The following is a 17,971-nucleotide window of genomic DNA, read 5'->3' as shown; positions in this document are numbered from 1 at the left end:
CACGTCGCTGAGCAGCAGCTTTGATGTTTACTTGGTTCACTCGCCCCCACCCCCAAACTCTGTGGCGACTGTCCTTACCTCCAGGAAGGCCTGAAACTTAGGCAGGAGCTCCGCCCACCTCCGCCCAGGGGGTTCCTGCCAAAGACCCTCAGTTGGCTTTCCTGGAGCCATTCAGGCTGTGCATCCCGAACTCGCTGCCTGATGGCGGGTAATCCGTACAGCAGCCCAGGACTCCCAACCCTCCGCTCCGCTCCGCCCTTCTAATCTGCTTCGCCTCTGGCTGTTGTGCCCCGCCCGGGGGGTTCGGTTCCATTCTCAGGGATCCATTCTCATCAGGGTCCCACCCGCCTCGTTTCTCGGCGGTGCACTCTGCTGGGTTCTCCTACGTTTGTCCCCGTGCCCTCCGTCCGCACCCTCCCAGCAGAGCCTGGAGCGTTCCGTCCACCCGAACGCTTTCCGCCGCCGCTGAGTCCGCTGCGCCTTCGGCGGAACTCAGACGTCGTAGACGTGTTTCCAGAGGAGTGAGTTCGCCGTGCTATTTGGGACTTCCGGAGCTTGCGCTGGCCGCTGCTGCGCATGGCGGTGAGCGGTGGGAAGAGGCGTGTTTGCAGCGAGGCCTTGCGGGTGGACCGGGTGGCTTGTGAATTTCGTCCTGTCCCACGTTTTTCAGGAGCTCAGAGTCCCTACCCGGGAGGCACTAGCAGCCCCAGGCCGGAGAACTAAACGCGTTCCGCGCGCACCCCGGCCCCCTCACCCAGCTTCCGGTGCCTCGGATCCTCCCCTTCTGAGTTCAGTGCAACCTGTATGTGACTCCGCCACTAAGGCACATCCCGTAGGCTCTTCAGCGTCGATGAAGCAAAAGAAGAAGAAAACCCCGAACAGGGTCTCTGTAACAAATGGAGACCAAAAGACCTCCGAGAAACCGGCCCCAGACGAAGCTCCCCCCAGTGCTGAGGCTCAGGCAAGGGTAGTATTCCCTGTGAGCTTCCTGGGTGCTAACCCGCCTGAACGTGCGGAATTAAGGCACGTGATGAAGGGATGGGAGTGGAGTCTGCGGGATCCTGATGCTTATCTGTGGCCTCCTTTCCATCACAGGCAGAGCAGCTGGCTCGGGAGCTGGCCTGGTGTGTGGAACAGCTGGAGCTGGGTCTCAAGAGGCAGAAACCCACCCCGAAGCAGAGTGAGGGGTCCTTCTTTACAGTTAGGGAAATGTAAATGGTGGCAGTGCTTTGGCCTGATGGTGTTGCCAAGAGGGGGGGGGGATTGTTGCTTTTTTTTATGTTTTATTTTTTTTGAGGTGGGGTTTCATTGTATAGTCCTGAAACTCTGGCCTGGAACTCCCAAGATTCACCTGCCTCTGCCTCAGCCTCCCGAGTGCTGGGATCAATGGTGTGTGTTTGAAGTCACCAGCTCTTTATTTTTATTTGCAGAAGAGCAGGCTGTGGGGGCAATCCGAACCTTGCGCAGTGAAAAAACTCCCTTGCCCCGGAAGAGACAGCTGATGCGGTCCTTGTTTGGGGACTACAGGGCTCAGATGGATGCGGAGTGGCGGGAGGCCCTGCGGGCTCTGAAAGCCGGTGAGAAGCTTCGAAGGGATTGAGTCAGTACATCTACTTCAAGGGGGTAGAGAAGCTCAGCTCAGCAGGGTTGGTGCAGGCGGAGATGGGCTCAGGGAAAACGCATAAGCATGGAGAAAGTATATAGTGTCGGGGCGGAGGTCCTGGAAGAAAGAGTGCCCAGGTCCACCCCTTATTCTGCTCATCTGCCTTGGCTTTGGCTCACTCCTGGCCACAAAGCCAGGTACCAATTGGAGTGTGGTTCCTGGACTAAATAGCCTGGGTTTAAATGCTGGCTTTGTTTAGATCTTAACATTTTTGGTAAGTCACTCCATCTCTGTGGGTCACAGCAGGGAATGACAGTATCTGCTTTTGTAGAAATTGTAGTTTTGAGAAGTTAATTAGGAAACTTGTGTGGGTGGTCGCAGCAGCATGGGTAATGTTAGCTGTTACTCAGTGGCTCTCTGCGCCCCCTTCCTACAGCTCCCCATTCAGCCCAGGTCCAGCTTGTGGGTGAGGCTGCCAGAAAGAAGAGCGGAAGGGTCTGCAGGCTTCGTCCAGCAGAAAGAACAAAGACCAGTCCAGACTTTACGGATGAAGAGTTCCGGTTCAATTTCTTTTAGGGTCGCCTCCACTCTGGACCAGTCATCCTCCTCCGGGGTAGTGTGGAGATTTGTCTGGAGCGAAGGGCTTTTCCAGGAATTCCCTTGGCCAAAGTGGGATTGGTTTGCTCCTCGCTGCTTTGTGGACAGGAAGCTGTTGGCCGGTGTGAGGTTGCTGTGTGTGGAAACTTTTCAAGGAAATGTATCTTCTGTCAGAAGAGAGATGCAGATGGGAAATCTATGATAAGGGTGGTTGAGTGTTGAGGGGTTTGTAGAAAGACATTCTTGCTCCGGTCTCCAGGGTGATAAGGAACTGTGGAGAAGCTGCCTACACGCAGGGCTCACTTTTGAAGGGATGCCCTGGCCGTTTGGTTTAGTGCTTTATCTATTGTTACATCACCCTGATTAATAAATCTTTTTTAAAGAACTAGGATGATGAGTGAAAGAGTGTGCTGTCTGTGTTGGAGGAAGTGAGGTGAGGCAGGGGCTGTGCTGCTTGGTCAGTGTGTCAATGTCAGGGTTTAGTAATCTGTCAGTGCTTCTTTTTTTTCTGAGCAGGTTTTCTACAGGGAGCCATTGTGGCCTCCATCAAGACACGTATTATTGCTAACAAGCCAAGGAACTACTTGCCTTGACCTGAACTGAATCTTAGCAGATTCAGTTTTAAAAAAGTCTTGATGTGTTTGAGTATGTGTGTGTATGTGGGTATGAGTTTGCTAGGCCCATGTGTGGAGGCTCAGTCTTTAGATTCTGTGGTAGTGGTATTTATGGCTTTGTCTGGCTCTTTAGGCCAGAGATCTGTGTCATTCTTGATTGCTGTCTTTTTCCAACACTGTGTATTCAATACTTTGTGGTAGGGTAGGTTGAGGGTTGGGAGACTGGGGGTTAGTAGATCAGGATGTTAAGATTAGCTGAGGGTCAGGGGTTCTGTCTGCTTCTGACATTAGGGTTATGCTTATTAGGATTTATTTAAAATTCTGTCTCTGTCAAGATGATCTTACTGTTGTGTAATAGTTTAAAAATATTTTTATTTTGTGTGCATAGGTTTTTTGCCTGCTTGTATGTATGTCTTCCATATGTTGCTTGAGTTTGTAGAGGCCAGAAGAGGGTGTTGGATTCCTTGGAACTGGAGCTACATGGTTGTGAGCTGCCATATGGCTGCTGGGAACCGAATCTGGTCCTGTGTAAGAGCAGCGAGTGCTCTTAACAGCTGAGTCATCTCTCCAGTTCCTACAAGAACTACATTTTAAAACACATTGTAGCCTATACCAGCGTGGACAGAGGGACTAAAAACGGGATAGTTTGACCTCCTCCCTTCAAGATCATCCAGAGCTCAGGGGATGAGGGGTATCTCTCAAAATCTCTCTCTCTTTTATTTATTTTTTATTTTTTGTTTCTTTGTTTTCAAGACAGGGTTTCTCTGTGTAGCGTTGGCTATCCTGGACTCACTTTGTAGACCAGGCTGGTCTTGAACTCACAGGCAAAAGCCTGCCTTTGCCTACTGAGTGCTGGGATTACAGGCATGTGCCAGCTCACCCAGCTTGTTTGTTTTTTTTAAGACAGGGTTTCTCTGTGTAGTCTCGGCTATCCTATAACTCACCCTGTAGACCAAGCTAGCCAAACTCAGAGAGCCACGTGCCTCTGCCTCCCGGGTGCTGGGATTAAAGGCGTGAGTCAGCACCACCCAGCATCTGCATGGTCTTAAATCACCAAAGATTAAAATTATTGATAAAACACAAACGTAAAATAGACTTTAAAGGGGACAAACAAATCTCAGCCTAAACATGCCTTCCCACTAAGTGCTGTGTCTGAGCTACTGACACGCCTTGTAAAACAACCTCAGGTACCTCATCTATAATACAGAAATGAACTTTTTAGACAGTTTATCCAAATTGATCAGTAATTGTAGCTCCACATGCTCTGGTTTTCTTTTGTTGTTGTTTTTTGTTTTTTTGTTTTTGAGACAGGGTTTCTCTGTGTAGCCTTGGCTGTCCAGGACTCACTTTGTAGACCAAACTGGCCTCGAACTTACACTGAGCTGGCTGCCTCTGCCTCCCAAGTGCTGGGATTAAAGGTATGTGCCACCATGTCCGGCTTGCTCTGGTTTTCTTAATTTTCTTTTGACACTTGTTATTCTATGGGTACAACACAAGATTGTCTTCCTTTTCTTCTGTCTCAACCTTCAAATTATTCTTTGTATTAAGCTACATTATCTTATGTATATGGTGCTTTGCCTGCATGTATGTCTGTGTAACATGTGTGTGCCTGATTCCCACAGAGGTCAGAAAAGGTCATCAAAGCTCCTAGAACATGAGTTACAAATGGTTGTCAGCTACCATGTGGGTGCTTGGAATTGAACTTGGGTCCTTTGTAAGAGCAGCCAATGCTCTTAAGCACCCTTAAGCCATATTCTTTTTTTTTTTTTTTCCTCATATATTACTTCCCAACCACAGTCTCTTTCCCCCAGTCTCTTCCAGCCACCTTCTCTCGCCCCCAGGCTCACCCCCTCCTCTCTGTCTCGCTTCAGAGCAGAGCAGGCCTCCCAGGGACATCAACCACACTTGGCATAACAAGCTACAGTAAGACCGGGCATGTACCATCACATCAATTACGACTCATTTTTCCTATATTTTTTTATTATGTATACAGTGTTCTGCCTGCATGTTCACCTGCACACCAGAAGGGGGCACCAGATCTCATTATAGATGGTTGTGAGTCACCATGTGGTTGCTGGAAATTGAACTCAGGACCTCTGGAACAGCAGCCAGTGCTCTTAACCATCAGTGCTCTGAGCCATCCCTCCAGCCCTTAAGACTTATTCTTAATGTAATATCACCAATATGATTAAAAAAACCAACAACACAATCCAAGGAACTATATTGAAGGATGGCTTTTCTAAAGCAAACATGGCCATGGCTTTCCCTGCTCTCACCTTCTCTGTGGTCACTGATGGGTACAGTCCTATTCCTCTTAACTCCTGCATTTATTCCTTAAGATTTGTGTCTTCTTGGGCATGTGTCTTCTTGAATTTCAAACTCAACTGCCAGGGATTCCAGCTACTGGAAGAATGAAGGTATGGAGGTATGAAGCCTGCTCTTCAGTAGATGAAATAGGGGGTGCTGTCCCTCTTAGGCAGAGGCCATGCTCATCATCAGTATGGAAGTGGTAACAGAAGATCATTTGATCATCACTATCATAGTCTGACTTTCTTTCGCTGTGATAAGCCACTCACCAAAGGCAACTTGGGGAGAAAAGAGTTTGTCTTTCATGTCCTTACTGTTGTCCAGCACTGAGTGAAGCCAAGTCAGGAACCAGAGGCTGGAACTCCAAACAGGCCATGATGGCAGTGGGCCGGGCATTCCATATCGATCATTAACCAAGAAAATGCCCCTACAGACTTGCCTGTAGGCCTGTCTGGTGGAGGCTTTCTTTTCTTTTCCTTCTTTCTATTGGAGTTACTTTTTCCCAGATGACTGGCTTGTGTTAAGTTGACTGACTAGCTAGCACAATTGACCCCTTGTCAGCCTGACACAAATCCATCATTAACAAGTCATAACCTTCTCTCTTTTATCTCCACGTTCTCATGTTAACATTACAATGCATCAGTTACCTATTAAAGTTAACCACAGAGAAAGCACCAGAGTGAGTCAGATGTGTGAAGAATGAAATGAAGCAATTTCTGAAATTAGTTTGACCAAGAGTGAGCTCAAATTCAGCTCATTTCTTTTTGTGTGTCTGTAATTCCTGTTTGCACTTTGTCTGATCTGTCTGTCCCTATTGCCTGTGTCTGTTTTGTGTTTGTCTGAGTATCTGTCCTCTGCATTTCTTGAACAGCACAGAAAAGAATATGGGAAAGGAATCTCTTTTTGTTTGTTTTGTTTTCCAAGACAGAACAACCTGTGTAGCCCTGGTTGTTCTGGAATTCACTCTGTAGACCAGGCTGTCCTCCAACTCACAGAGATCTGACTGCCCCTGCTTCCTGGGTGCTCGGATCGAAGTGCCGCTAGTACCTGACAGGAAAGGAATTCTTCACAGAAGTTATTTTTGTTTTTGTTTTGGTTGAGTCTCAGCATGTATCCCTGACTGGTCTGGAACTCACTCTGAGTTTCAGAATGTCTCAAACATACAACATTCTACCTGTTTGGTGAGGCAAAGAGGGGCAGTTAATTCTCCAGTGTTCTTATTCATAGTTTGGTCAGAATCGTGGTAATGGGCAGGCATGGGGCAATTGTTTGCCCAGTAGTTAGTGTTACCAAAATCCAGCCAAAACTGTCAGTGCCTCATTGTCTTAGGAGACCTTAGGACTGGTCCTAGGAGTTGGCATTTTTGTCTTTCATAGGAAACTTTTACTGTTATTATTATTAAACATTTTTGAGACAGGGTTTCTCTGTGTAGCCTTGGCTGTCCTGGACTTACTTTGTAGACCAGCCTGGCCTCAGACTCAGAGATCTGCCTGCCTCTTCCTCCCTGAGTGCTGGGGCTACAAGTGTGCGCCACAGTGGTTGCCCTGCTATTAAACATTTTAGATGCCATATTCAGCAGACCTCTGAGAAGTTTGAGGGCCATTGTCTAATTTATTGAGTGTACCTGATTTTAAACAAGTTTTGAAACAGGGTTTTTCTGTGTAGCATTGGCTGTCCTGGAACTCACTTTGTAGACCAGGCTGGCCTGAAACTCACAGAGATCCACCTGCCTCTGCCTCCTAAGTGCTAGGATCAAAAGCATTTGCCACCACACCTACCTACTCCTTCTTTAAAGCAACAGAAAGCCTTTTTAAAACAAACAAAATTTTAAAGTTGATTTTAAATTACAGACTTGCAGTAGTAGCAAATTAAGATGTGTAGATTTTTAACTGTCAACTAAAATTTTAAGCAAACTTTTGGTTATAGGTTTTGTATGTTTTTAACCATATTTAATAAACTTAAAAGGTTTTTTTGTCTTGTTTTTGTTTTTTGAGATAGGGTTTCTCTGTGTAGCACTGGCTCTGTAGAACCTGGAACTTATTATGTAGGTCAGGCTGGCCCCAAAATCAGAGATCCACCTCCCTCTGCCTCCCAGATGTTGAGATTAAAGGTTTGTACCACCACACCCAGCTAAACTTAGAAATTTTAAGGAACAGAAAATTTACACAATAGTCTGACAAATCTTTTTTTCTTTTTTAGTCTGATAAACCTTGAGATCAAGTTATATTTTAGTGAAAGTTTCAGAGCATTAAATAAAATCAAGAAAAAAAAGTACGAGATGAGCAACATTTTTTTTTAAATTTATTTATAACGTATACAATGTTCTGCCTCCATGTACACCTGCATGCCAGAAGAGGGCACCAGATCTCACTATAGATGGTTGTGAACCACCATGTGGTTGCTGGGAATTGAACTCAGGACTTCTGCAGGAGCAGTCAGTGCTCCTAACCTCTGAGCCATCTCTCCAGCCTGAGCAACAATTTCTATTGGAAATATTCTACTTTTTAGCTGTTTTTAAAAGCACATAATGTCTTTTCCTGGGCTGTTTTGTTTTGCTCTCTCTTTCTCTGTCTCAGACTAAGATGGCTGGCTGGCTGGCCTAAGACAGATTTTTGGAGGAAACTTTTAAGCAAGCATACTTGGGTGGGAAGAGGCATGGCATTACCCAACTGCAGAGTCAGTTTTTAAAATAAAGTAGAACAGCATAAAACAAACTTCAATATTATCCATACACAACAGATACTTGAATCCCTGCAAAACCAAATCCAGTGACCAGAAGGGGGACTAGAGCAAGCGGAGAACAAAGAAGCTCAGAGAAAAGAGATTTTGTGGGATAACAGGTTCCATAGGGCCAATGAGAGGGACAGAAACAAGCTGATGATGGAGCTGGGAGACAGCTAGCTAGCAAGGAGGCAGCGAGGAGCAGTCTGCCTCTTGGAAATCCTGAAAAAATGGTGCAGCATGCAACCCAGATGGGTCTTAGCCCAGCTTGATCCGGCTTCCGTGTTTGCAATGAAACTTGTAAGCACACCAGAAAACATGAGTCTACCAAACAAAAGCAAAAAAAAAAAAAAAAAAAAAAAAAAAAAAAAAGGTAAAAACATCCACACAGCCAGAGACAAACCCAGGCCACCTTTACTGGTACACCAAAACCAAGGGGACAGGTGGACTTCTCTGTCCCTGGAGACTTGGTATACGATTTCATCCAGTCTCTTCTCAGTGTCCCCAGATGTCAAACTCCCAGAACTCACCTCCTGGCCCTTTCTCAAGTGTGTGTCAGCCAGGAGTTTGCCTTTGTTTTGTTCTCAGTTTGCACAATGGTCACAGGCTGGGGTTCTCCTGGCCTCCAAGTAACTACTCATCCCCTCCTAGGGGCTGTTCACGCATGGGCCTCTGAGTTGTGGAACTTGGCGCCATCTAGAGCTGACCAGTGACTGATTTGGGGCAGCCGTGGTCTCAGGGTGCTCTGAGCCTCCAAGTCCATCCCAGACTTTCCCCTGCTCCAGACCTATCATGGATCCCTGGCCCTGAGTCTGGGGTCTCCTAGGGTCTTGCTGGGGACTCCAGATGTTATGATGTTTGAGGCCATTGGGAAAATAGCACCAGACTGAATTCAGACTATAATCGCCTGAATTTATTAACACCACTTGCAGGACCAGATATGGTGGCCTTTAATCCTAGCTCTCCAGAGGCTGAGGCAGGTAGAGCCCTGTGAGTTCAAGGCCAGTCTACAAGGCAAGTCCACGATAGCCAGGGATACACAGGGAAACCCTGTTTCGAAAAAACAAAAACCAAACAAACCTATTGGCAGGGTCACAGTCTCTGCCACCCAGAGGAGCAGGAAGGGATTTTAAAGGCAAAAGCCATAAGTCATTGAATACCTACACAAGCAAGTTACAGAAGCTAAAGAGCTGTTCTGCTCTGCCAAGATTAAGCAGTCAATAGTCCCTGAGTGGGGGCCAGAGAGAGTGCTCTTAGAGGTTCTCAGGAGCACTGACTGCTGTTCCATAGAACCCAGGTTCAATCCCCAGCACCTGCTGGGTTCGGGTGGAAGACTAGAAAACTCACTTCAGATACAGAAGCTTAAAGTGAAAGCTTTATTTTCTGGGCTCAGGGAGGTGACCAGTTTTGGTCTGAACTGCCCCCTCCAGGGGAAGCTGTATTGCATATTTAAAGGGTGAAAACCCAGTTAGCTCACGTGGGGATGGGGTGCGGAATGGGGGCCACAGTGGAACAGGGTAGTCATCTCGGACTCAAGTTATTTTTGCTAGCGAGACAAGCAGTTCTAGCTGACCTTTAATTTGATTGGTCCCAAGTAAAGTTTATGCACTATTTCTGGGAACAATAAGGCAATAGAGTGTGCTGAACATAAACAGAGAACTTGTACAAAGGTTTTCTCTTTCTCTCTTTTTTGAGACAGGGTTTTTCTGTGTGGCCTTGGCTGTAGAGCAGGCTAGCCTCAAACTCACAGAGCTCCTCCCTGCCTCTGCCTCCCTTAGTGCCGGGATTACATTCGCGTGCCACAGCACCTGGTAGTGAGACTCTTGATTCTTTTTTCTACGTCAGTTACAAGCTGAGATAATGTGGCCGTTAGGCCTGAAAACAGAAATGGCTATAGTTAACCTACCCAAAAGGAGCAGGCCTAATCACACCTACACAGCAGCTTACAACTGTCTGTAACTTCAAGATCTGACAGCCTTACAACAGACATACATGCAGGCAAAACACCAATGCACATAAAATAACTTTAAAAAATTAAAAAAAAAATTAGTTCTTGAATGTCTGCAGAAGCAGGTTACAGAAGCCAAAACTTAGCAGTTATCATAACTAGTACATGGTCACAGCTGTACATTTCTGGGTAAGGGTTAAGAAGTCAGGATTACTGGGAACTTTTTTCCAGAAACTTGAGTCAGAGACAAATGGCTAGTGGGTACCAAAATGGATGCCTAGCACAAAATAGACTTTCTTTAGCCATCCCACCGAAACGTGTTATTCTGAGTCAGGAGCATGAAAGAGTACATGATTTAAGGTTCAATTTATGCTCTTAGTTTAGCTTGCAAAAGATGATTGCATGAGAAATCCTAGGCACAGTTGGTTGGTTACATTGTTTTCTCAAAGACAAGTTAAGCTTAAAAGAGACTTGAATCCACAACAGGACAGCAGGTTGAGTATGTAGTCTTAAGTGACCTCAAGGCAGCTGGGTGTGATGGCAAACACCTTTAATCTCAGCACTCAGGAGGCAGAGGCAGACAGACCTCTGGGAGTTAGAGGTCAGCCTGGTCTATAAGTCAAGTTCCAGGACAGGTAGGACTGTTACCCAGAGAGAACCTGTCTGGAAAAACAAAACAAGACAAACCCCCAAATGACCTCAAAGCATATTATTAACTCAGGCTGTAAGGCTCAGCCTTTTGGGGGTTGTGTTGACTAGTTTCTTTTTGTTCTATTTCTGCCAACCTGACACAAGCTGTACTGGCTGGTTTTGTGTGTCAACTTGACAGAAGCTAGAGTCATCAGAGAGGAAAAAGCCTCAGCTGAGGAATGCCGCCATGAGATCCAGCTGTGAGGCATTTTCTCAATTAGCGACCAGTGGAGGAGGGCCCAGCTTATTGTGGGTGGGGCCATCCCTGGGCTGATAGTCCTGGGTTCTTTAAAAAAAGCAGACTGAGCAAGCCATGGGAAGCAACCTAGTAAGCAGTACCCTTCCATGGCCCCTTCATCAGTTCCTGCCTCCAGGATCCTGCCCTGTTTGAGTTCCTTGTCCTGGCCGACTGCCTATGATGATGAACTACGCTTCCAATGTGGAAGTGTAAGCTGAATAACCTGTTTCCCTCCCTCCAACTTGGCTTTTCAAGGTGTTTTGCTGCAGCAATAGAAGCCCTAATTAAGACACAAGCTAAAGATATTGGAGAGGAGGGAACCACAACTGAGAAAATACTTCCATAAGATCAGTCTAGAGGTTAACAGGGTCCAAGAGGATACAAGGTATATGTCTATCCAATTAGGACTGACCTGACACATTTTCCAGCTATCTTAGTTTATAGTGAGTTCAGGACAATAATTTTATCTGCCTTTCATTCCAAGATACAAAGTAAATTTAGAATGACAGCGTTTTATGCCACAAGCTGACAAGGTATAAGGAATTATAACGAAACAGTTTTGACATTAAGGTTTGTACTCAATTTAGACATTACTTGGTAGCACCGTTACATTTTGGGGTTCATGGAAGTTTAAACCAACTTGTCTACACTTATGGTGCGTACCAGGATTCGTGATGCCATCTCTAGTGTGAAAGCTTATCTGAAGCCAAAAATCTGTCTCAAGCCTGTCTCCTACTGAAGCATCTGGGGGCTTCAAAAGTATTTATTGCAGCCATAAACTTCTAAAATTGTTTTAGAAGTTCCAAATCAATTTAACTTCTAAATTTGTTTGAATCAAATCAGGAATTCCATAATCAGGAATTAATTCATCTGAACAGCAGTGTATCATCATGGAGATCCCATAGGAAGTTTGCTCAATGAGAGGGTAAATGCCCAGAAAGTGAGGGTTCACACCATGCCAGATTTTTTGAGAGACACAACAGCACAGAAAGGAGGGGTGTCAGAGGCTGGAAGCGATTCTGGGGGTGCATGATGGTACAGACTTTGCAAAATACCAATTACCTTCCAGAAAGCCCACGTGCCTGCTGAACACCTTTAGCAGAACGGCTCTTGGCATTAATGCACCCACTTCCCGAACTGCTTACTTCCTGTGCACCGGCTCAGTCGGGTCTCCATGATGGGATGCCAAGTAGGAAGCCACCTCGTTATTCAAAATAGCAAATTCCAGTGATGAAACCTTTTTCACACCTGAGTACAACTTTTTAAAATAAAAAACAAAACAAAACAAAACATTTTGTTATGTTTATTTTATCTCCATTTTATCCATGACATTGAAATGTAAATATTTACTCTAAGGTTTCAATTATTTTCCTCGTCTGATCTTTTGTTTTGTTTTGTGTTGGTGACAGGGTTTCTCTGTGTAGCCCTGGCTGTCCTGGAAATCTCTCTATAGACAAGAGTTTCACCTGCCTCTACTTCCTGAGCGCTGGGATTAAAGGCACAGGCCACCTCCGCCAAGCTCATCTGAACTTTCTATCACCATAAATGTTCAATGCCAACCTCGGCAGTTGGCTGCTGCTTCTCTGGGTTAAGCAGAATACTGAGCAGAAGTGTAACTAAGGTCACCAGGGGCCAATCTTATGGATTACAAGTTACAACAAAACTGAGCTGATGTCAAAATCCTTTCTGCCACACCAGCTCCCTACTGGGTCCACCCCCACACACACTTTTCAGCTCCTGGTACTCAAGCTCATTGTAGCCAGCAAACAAGCTGTTCTGGTTGGTTGTCACCTGACTGGACGCTTGCCCCTTCTTTTTGCCCACCATAAACCCAAGTTACCTTGTTCTTGCTTTCCTCTAAGTTTTCTCAGTTAAAAACTCCCTTCACATTTCCTTCTCAAAGAGCCTAGAACTTAAAAAAAAAAAAAAATCCCACTATATAGGCAGGTGGTTGTGGGGTCCACCTTTAATCCCAGCACTCGGGAGGCAGAGGCAAAAGGATCTCTGTGAGTTTCAGGCCAGCTGCTCCACAGAGTGAATTAGGACAGCCAGGACCACACAGTGAAATCCCCATCTTGAAAAAAATAACTGAAACAGATTTTCAATTGGGTTGAATATGTGTATTCATTTAACTCCCAGCAAAAGACAAGCTATCAAAAAAATTGAGTTTTAATGTTTAATTTAATGCATCCTTTCATGTTGTATAGTGAGCTAAATTAAGAACAAAGGATTTCTATTTTTTATTTAAATGTGAAATTGGATGGCTATTTAAACAAAACCTGCAAAAGCATAATTGTTTCATATTCTGAGTTCATAAGCTCAGAGCTGCCTGGAGTGAAAACTGATTTACACGCTGTTTTCTCACTCTGTAACAATCTCACTGTGCAAGCTTCTCTTTTTGCATAAAGATTCATGTGTGAAAGGAGAAAATCTGATCGGGCATCCCATAAAGCATTTATCTAGTTCTGTTTCAAGTAATTCATACTGAGAAATTGAATAATACATCACCGATGTGTCAGTGTCTCTGGGAGATGTTTAAGATTTAATTTGTAAACCAGTGTTTGTATTTCATTATCAATTTCAAGTTAATAAGCTTCTATGGGTTTATTAACAACGTGGTAGGGACAGCAGATCTAACTTTTGCTCTAGCATGGCTGAAAAAAACAAAAAAACAAAAAACAAAAAACAAAAAAAAAAACACGCCCTCTTTGTTGTTTCATGCTAGTGAATTGACCCTGGGCTTTATCTCAGTGTCAGGCACCAAACTCAGAGCGGGATCATGGAACTTGAATCACATTGCATAAAGCAATCCAACCTGTGATATATGCCATATATTTAACTATATAATCGGTACTGTCTGAATATCATTAGGACAGTAAGTAAGCATAATATCACTCACTCATATTTACTCTATTAAATTACATGCAAATGGCTTTGGTAAATAACGTAAAGCTCAGTAATGTTCTTTTTGTGAAAACAAAAGCCGTGTTCTGGTAAGAGTACTACCACAAAGGGCATGCATTTATTATATAAAATTTCAATATCAACAAATCTTCTATATTGGAAAAAAATCTCTTTACGTAAAACATTGTTTTGGCATTTTAGGATCAGAGAAGGGTCCTACCCCTTCCCACCCAACACCCACTAACATTTTTGTGATTTTTCCCCCCACCTTTCTTGCCCAGCTCCCAGCAGAAGATGATTGAAGTACAGAAAAGCGCTGTTGTGTATTCTGTAGCGTATATGCCTTCATGTCAAAGAGCGACTTGAATGAAGGACAGGGGACTTGGGTTCATTTGCATGTGACACTGGCATGCTGTTAAGGCACAATGAGCAAGATCGATAATTGCTTCATATCCTAATAAACTGAACATTTTGTGCACAAATGATATTTATTATAACATTCCAAGCATTACTTTAAAATCAGAAAAATTGCATTTTTATTATGTCAGTTTTATTGCCTCATATTCACTGTACATAGGGATGAGTTTCATAAAGACATTTTCATGAACATGTTTTTTTTTTTACCATGTTTCCTTCTCTCTCTGTTTCCTTCCCCCACTATTCCTATTTATTGTTGCAGTTACACTCACTTTAATATTCACACACACACACACACACACACACACACACACATGTTGGAGGTTGGTCTGATGCATGTTACTAGCCCTCAAGATTTGAGTACACCTCTCTGTGTTGTGTAAACCTACCTGATTGGCTAATTAAATGGCCTATACCTGGTCAGGGCAGAATGGGATAGGCATGGCTAAGGTTCCCATGCTTGGAGAGGACAGAGAGAATCGTGGGAGACACGTGGACAGGAAGAGAGGAGGAAGGAGGACACCACAATGGGTTAGCTTGGAGAAGGAGCCATGTGGGTGAAGAGGAAAGACCACAATAATGACGTGAAAAGGCCCAGATGAAGAATATAAGCAAGTACCATGGGATTATGTATGGAAGATAGACCAGATGAGGAGGATGAAGGTGGATGGATCGGAGGGGGACTGGGAGATGGATAGTGAGGTTAGTGAGCTAGCATAAGTAAAATATTTTCCTGGCCCAAGGTTAATGAGGCAATTATAAATCTAACAGGTGTCTGTGTCTTATTATTTGTGATAGCAGATTAAATGATACCACCATGATAATCTTAAAGCTAATAATAAGCATTATATAGCCTAACACTATTTACTGCAACACACACACACACTTATGTTATAGTTCAAGAATAGCTGCACAAAACTCTCAGACACCGGTCTCAGTCAGATACGGACGGTTTATTTGAATGCAACACCCCAAGACTGATCATGATCAGGGACACAGTGGACCCAGGAGTCAAACTGTGACACCTTTCTTTCTTTCTTTCCTTCTTTCTTTCTTTCTTTCTTTCTTTCTTTCTTTCTTTCTTCCTTTCTTTCTTTCTTCCTTTCTTTTTCCTTCCTTCCTTCCTTCCTTCCTTCCTTCCTTCCTTCCTTCTTTCTTTCTGTTTATTGTTTATACAGTATTCTGCCTGCATGCCAGAAGAGGGCACCATTACAGATGGTTATGAGCCACCTTTTAACATGGCTGACACAGAGACTGGGTAACTGAGACAGTTTAGCATTATTCTCCTGTGGATTCATTCCTGCCTTTGGTACGTGTTAGTTGTATGACCTTGGTCAAGTCACTTATCCTCTCTGAGCCCAGCATCCCTACCCGTAAAATGTGGGCTTGAAGTAGCCTATCACTCAGAAATGATGTGATGATTAAAAAGACCATTCATCAGGCTGGAGAGGAGGCTCAGCAGGGAAGGGTAACGGCTGCTGTTTCAGAAAGCCCATGACATCTCACAACTGTCCATAACCCCCATAGACATACATGCAGGCAAGGCACCCGTACATTTTTTTTTTAAAAGCAACCCTTGCATCAGACAAAACTAACAGTAATGCAAAAATGAGCCCAGAAGTAATAAACTGACCTGAGGCTAAAAAGGCAGAGTAAAGCAAAACCAAACAAAAAACAAACAAGGCAAAACTAAAAGTCTTGCGTGAAAAGAACAATCGAGCGTGTTATTTGGGCATTGGAAGGTGAGGAAGGAAAAGGATATTAGAATTTTGTTAGAGTCGTCAGATAGAATGCAGGGGACCCGAATCTGAATTTCAGATGAGCGATGAATTTCTTTAGTATATCCCAAATATTGCACCAGACTTTCTTTCACTAAATAAATTATTCAGTGTTCATCTGAAACTCTAGTTTAAGTGGGTGTCACTATTTTCATTTACCAAACCATTCAACCTAGACAGACTAATTTTTGAGTCTCTTATTGCTGTAAAGGTGATACAGAATTCAGAAGAGCCTGACCTTGCTAACTGCAAAGACATCACGTCAGGCAAGGGCCTAGATGCAAAGCCTCTCGGGCAATTGTGCTTTCCTTCTGTGAGAGTATGAAGCAGAGGGTGCTGGGAAAATCTCCTGGCGCGGTTGGGTCTCTGGGAGTCAGGTTTTCCTGCGGTGAGACCCTGCTGTCTGATCCCTTGCCAAACCCTGCTCGGTTGTGGGGGCGTGGGAGCAGAAAAGATTGAAACGGGGAAAGAACGCTTCAACATCTTTATCAGCTGGGTGGCACTTGTTGTACTGACTCACAGAACGTTAATCATTGCTTTGACGCTGGGTGGCTCACGCTGTCCTCGCCAGGCTCGGTTTAACAGGATGCTTGCAGGAAGGACAGATCGCTTTGGCTGTACTTCCTCATGCCTCGTGGCAGCGGCTCTTCTACTCAGTAGCCTCGGTACAGTGTTAACCGAATTTCATACATTTCAGCTGCAAGATATGCAGTAATGCCAAGGCCTTTTCTAAGTGCTGGTCAGACCCGTTATTCGAGAAATCAATACTGTCGTTAGGACCAACCTGGTGTTAGTAGAGAAGACGCTCTCTCGTAATGGGACTTTTCCTTCCTTCCTTCCTTCCTTCCTTCCTTCCTTCCTTCCTTCCTTCCTTCCTTCCTTCCTTCCTTCCCTCCCTCCTTCCCTCCCTCCTTCCTTTCTTTCCTTTTTCTCTCTTTCTCTCCCTCCCTCCCTCCTTCCTTCTTTCTAAATGAACACATACTAATGCCTTTACATCAATGGTTCTCAACATGTGGGTTGCAAAACCTTTGACAAGCCTCTCTCCAAAAATACTTTTATATTACAATCCATAACAGTAGCAAAATTACAGTTATGAAGTAGCAACAAAAATAATTTTATGGAAGCCAGATGGTGGTGGTTTATACCTTTAATCCCAGCACTCAGGAAGCTGAGGCAAAATCTCCGAGTTCCAGGCCAGCCTGGTCTACAGAGTGAGTTCCAGGACAGCCAGGTCTACACAGAGAAACCCTGTCTCAAAAACCAAGAACTAAACCCAAACCCAAACCATACCAATCAAACAAAAACATAATGAAAAAGAAAAAAATAATTTTATAGTTGGGGTCCCCAAACCATGAGGAACTGCATTAAAGGGTCACAGCATTAGGAAAGTTGAAAACTGCTTTAGGGAATGCCTTTTTTCTTGATACCAGTGACCTGAAAGAACATAACTAAAAGGTTAAAGCTGTTTAGGTGTAAAGGTCAGAGATGGAAGGCAGCGACCCTTTGGACCCTTTGTTAATCATCCAGCTTTGCTGCTACTTGTCTTTGGTCATTTCACACTGTAAATCCTTGTTACCTTCCAGCTCTTAAGCAGACAGCAAAGGTTAAGAGAAAAGGCACACCTTGTGGTGTTGTTATTTTCCTGATCAATTTGCCATCGCTCTTAGGTTTAGGGCATCTTCACATGCCCAGCTAGAGGACACATGAACCTATAGATGGGCCAGGTGTGAGGGAAGGGTACCCCTTAGCGAGATAAGGGCCCTCATCATGGCCGAGCAGCTGTGTTCTCCAGGGACCCCTGCACTGAAAGTACGAGGCAGAACACAACTCCGATGCAATCAGATGCTATCATTCGTCATCGCTGAAAACGGGAAGAGCTTTGATATACTTAGAATTCACTGTTAGCCCAATGAGGTTCAAGTGAGAGGATGCTTCACTGCCAAATTTAATGCCAGTTTATGTTCTAGTCATCTGAGTAAAAGTCAATCTGCACCAAAAAAAAATTTCCCCTAAACACAGCTAAATTCCCTGTTATAGAGCCAAGAGACATTAAGCTGCCAAAACGCATGCTTTAAAAATTGAATATGGAATGGCTGCCTTCTGTTTCTCCAGGGGAAAAACGCACTGTTAAACCTTGCTTATTTAAACCCAAAC

General features: G+C 44.4%; 1 protein-coding gene across 3 annotated transcripts; it reads left to right on the top strand.

The window, feature by feature from the left end:
* The first annotated feature begins 232 nt into the window (after window positions 1-232).
* On the top strand, window positions 233-7,093 carry C8H8orf33 (chromosome 8 C8orf33 homolog). Of its 3 annotated transcripts, none has more exons than XM_060389174.1 (5): window positions 233-582; window positions 671-967; window positions 1,102-1,180; window positions 1,431-1,577; window positions 2,040-7,093. In XM_060389174.1, exons 1-5 carry the CDS (start codon window positions 577-579, stop codon window positions 2,177-2,179), a joined length of 669 nt encoding a protein of 222 aa, XP_060245157.1. In that variant the 5' UTR covers window positions 233-576; the 3' UTR covers window positions 2,180-7,093. The 3 variants fall into 3 exon arrangements, with proteins under 3 accessions (XP_060245157.1, XP_021515182.1, XP_021515187.1); XM_021659507.2 differs by having other exon boundaries at window positions 241-582; window positions 1,096-1,180; XM_021659512.2 differs by having other exon boundaries at window positions 243-582; window positions 671-961; window positions 1,096-1,180.
* The last annotated feature ends 10,878 nt before the right edge of the window (window positions 7,094-17,971 follow it).

This window comes from Meriones unguiculatus, chromosome 8, assembly GCF_030254825.1.
Source record: "Meriones unguiculatus strain TT.TT164.6M chromosome 8, Bangor_MerUng_6.1, whole genome shotgun sequence".
Classification (NCBI taxonomy): Eukaryota; Metazoa; Chordata; class Mammalia; order Rodentia; family Muridae; genus Meriones; species Meriones unguiculatus.
This window is presented reverse-complemented; position numbering and strand designations above follow the sequence as displayed.

Coding starts and splice junctions, on each gene's coding strand:
- C8H8orf33 (XM_021659507.2), top strand. Junction 968..1,095: donor GTGCTGAGGCTCAGGCAAGG/GTAGTATTCCCT, acceptor TTTCCATCACAG/GCAGAGCAGCTGGCTCGGGA. Junction 1,181..1,430: donor GAAACCCACCCCGAAGCAGA/GTGAGGGGTCCT, acceptor TTTTATTTGCAG/AAGAGCAGGCTGTGGGGGCA.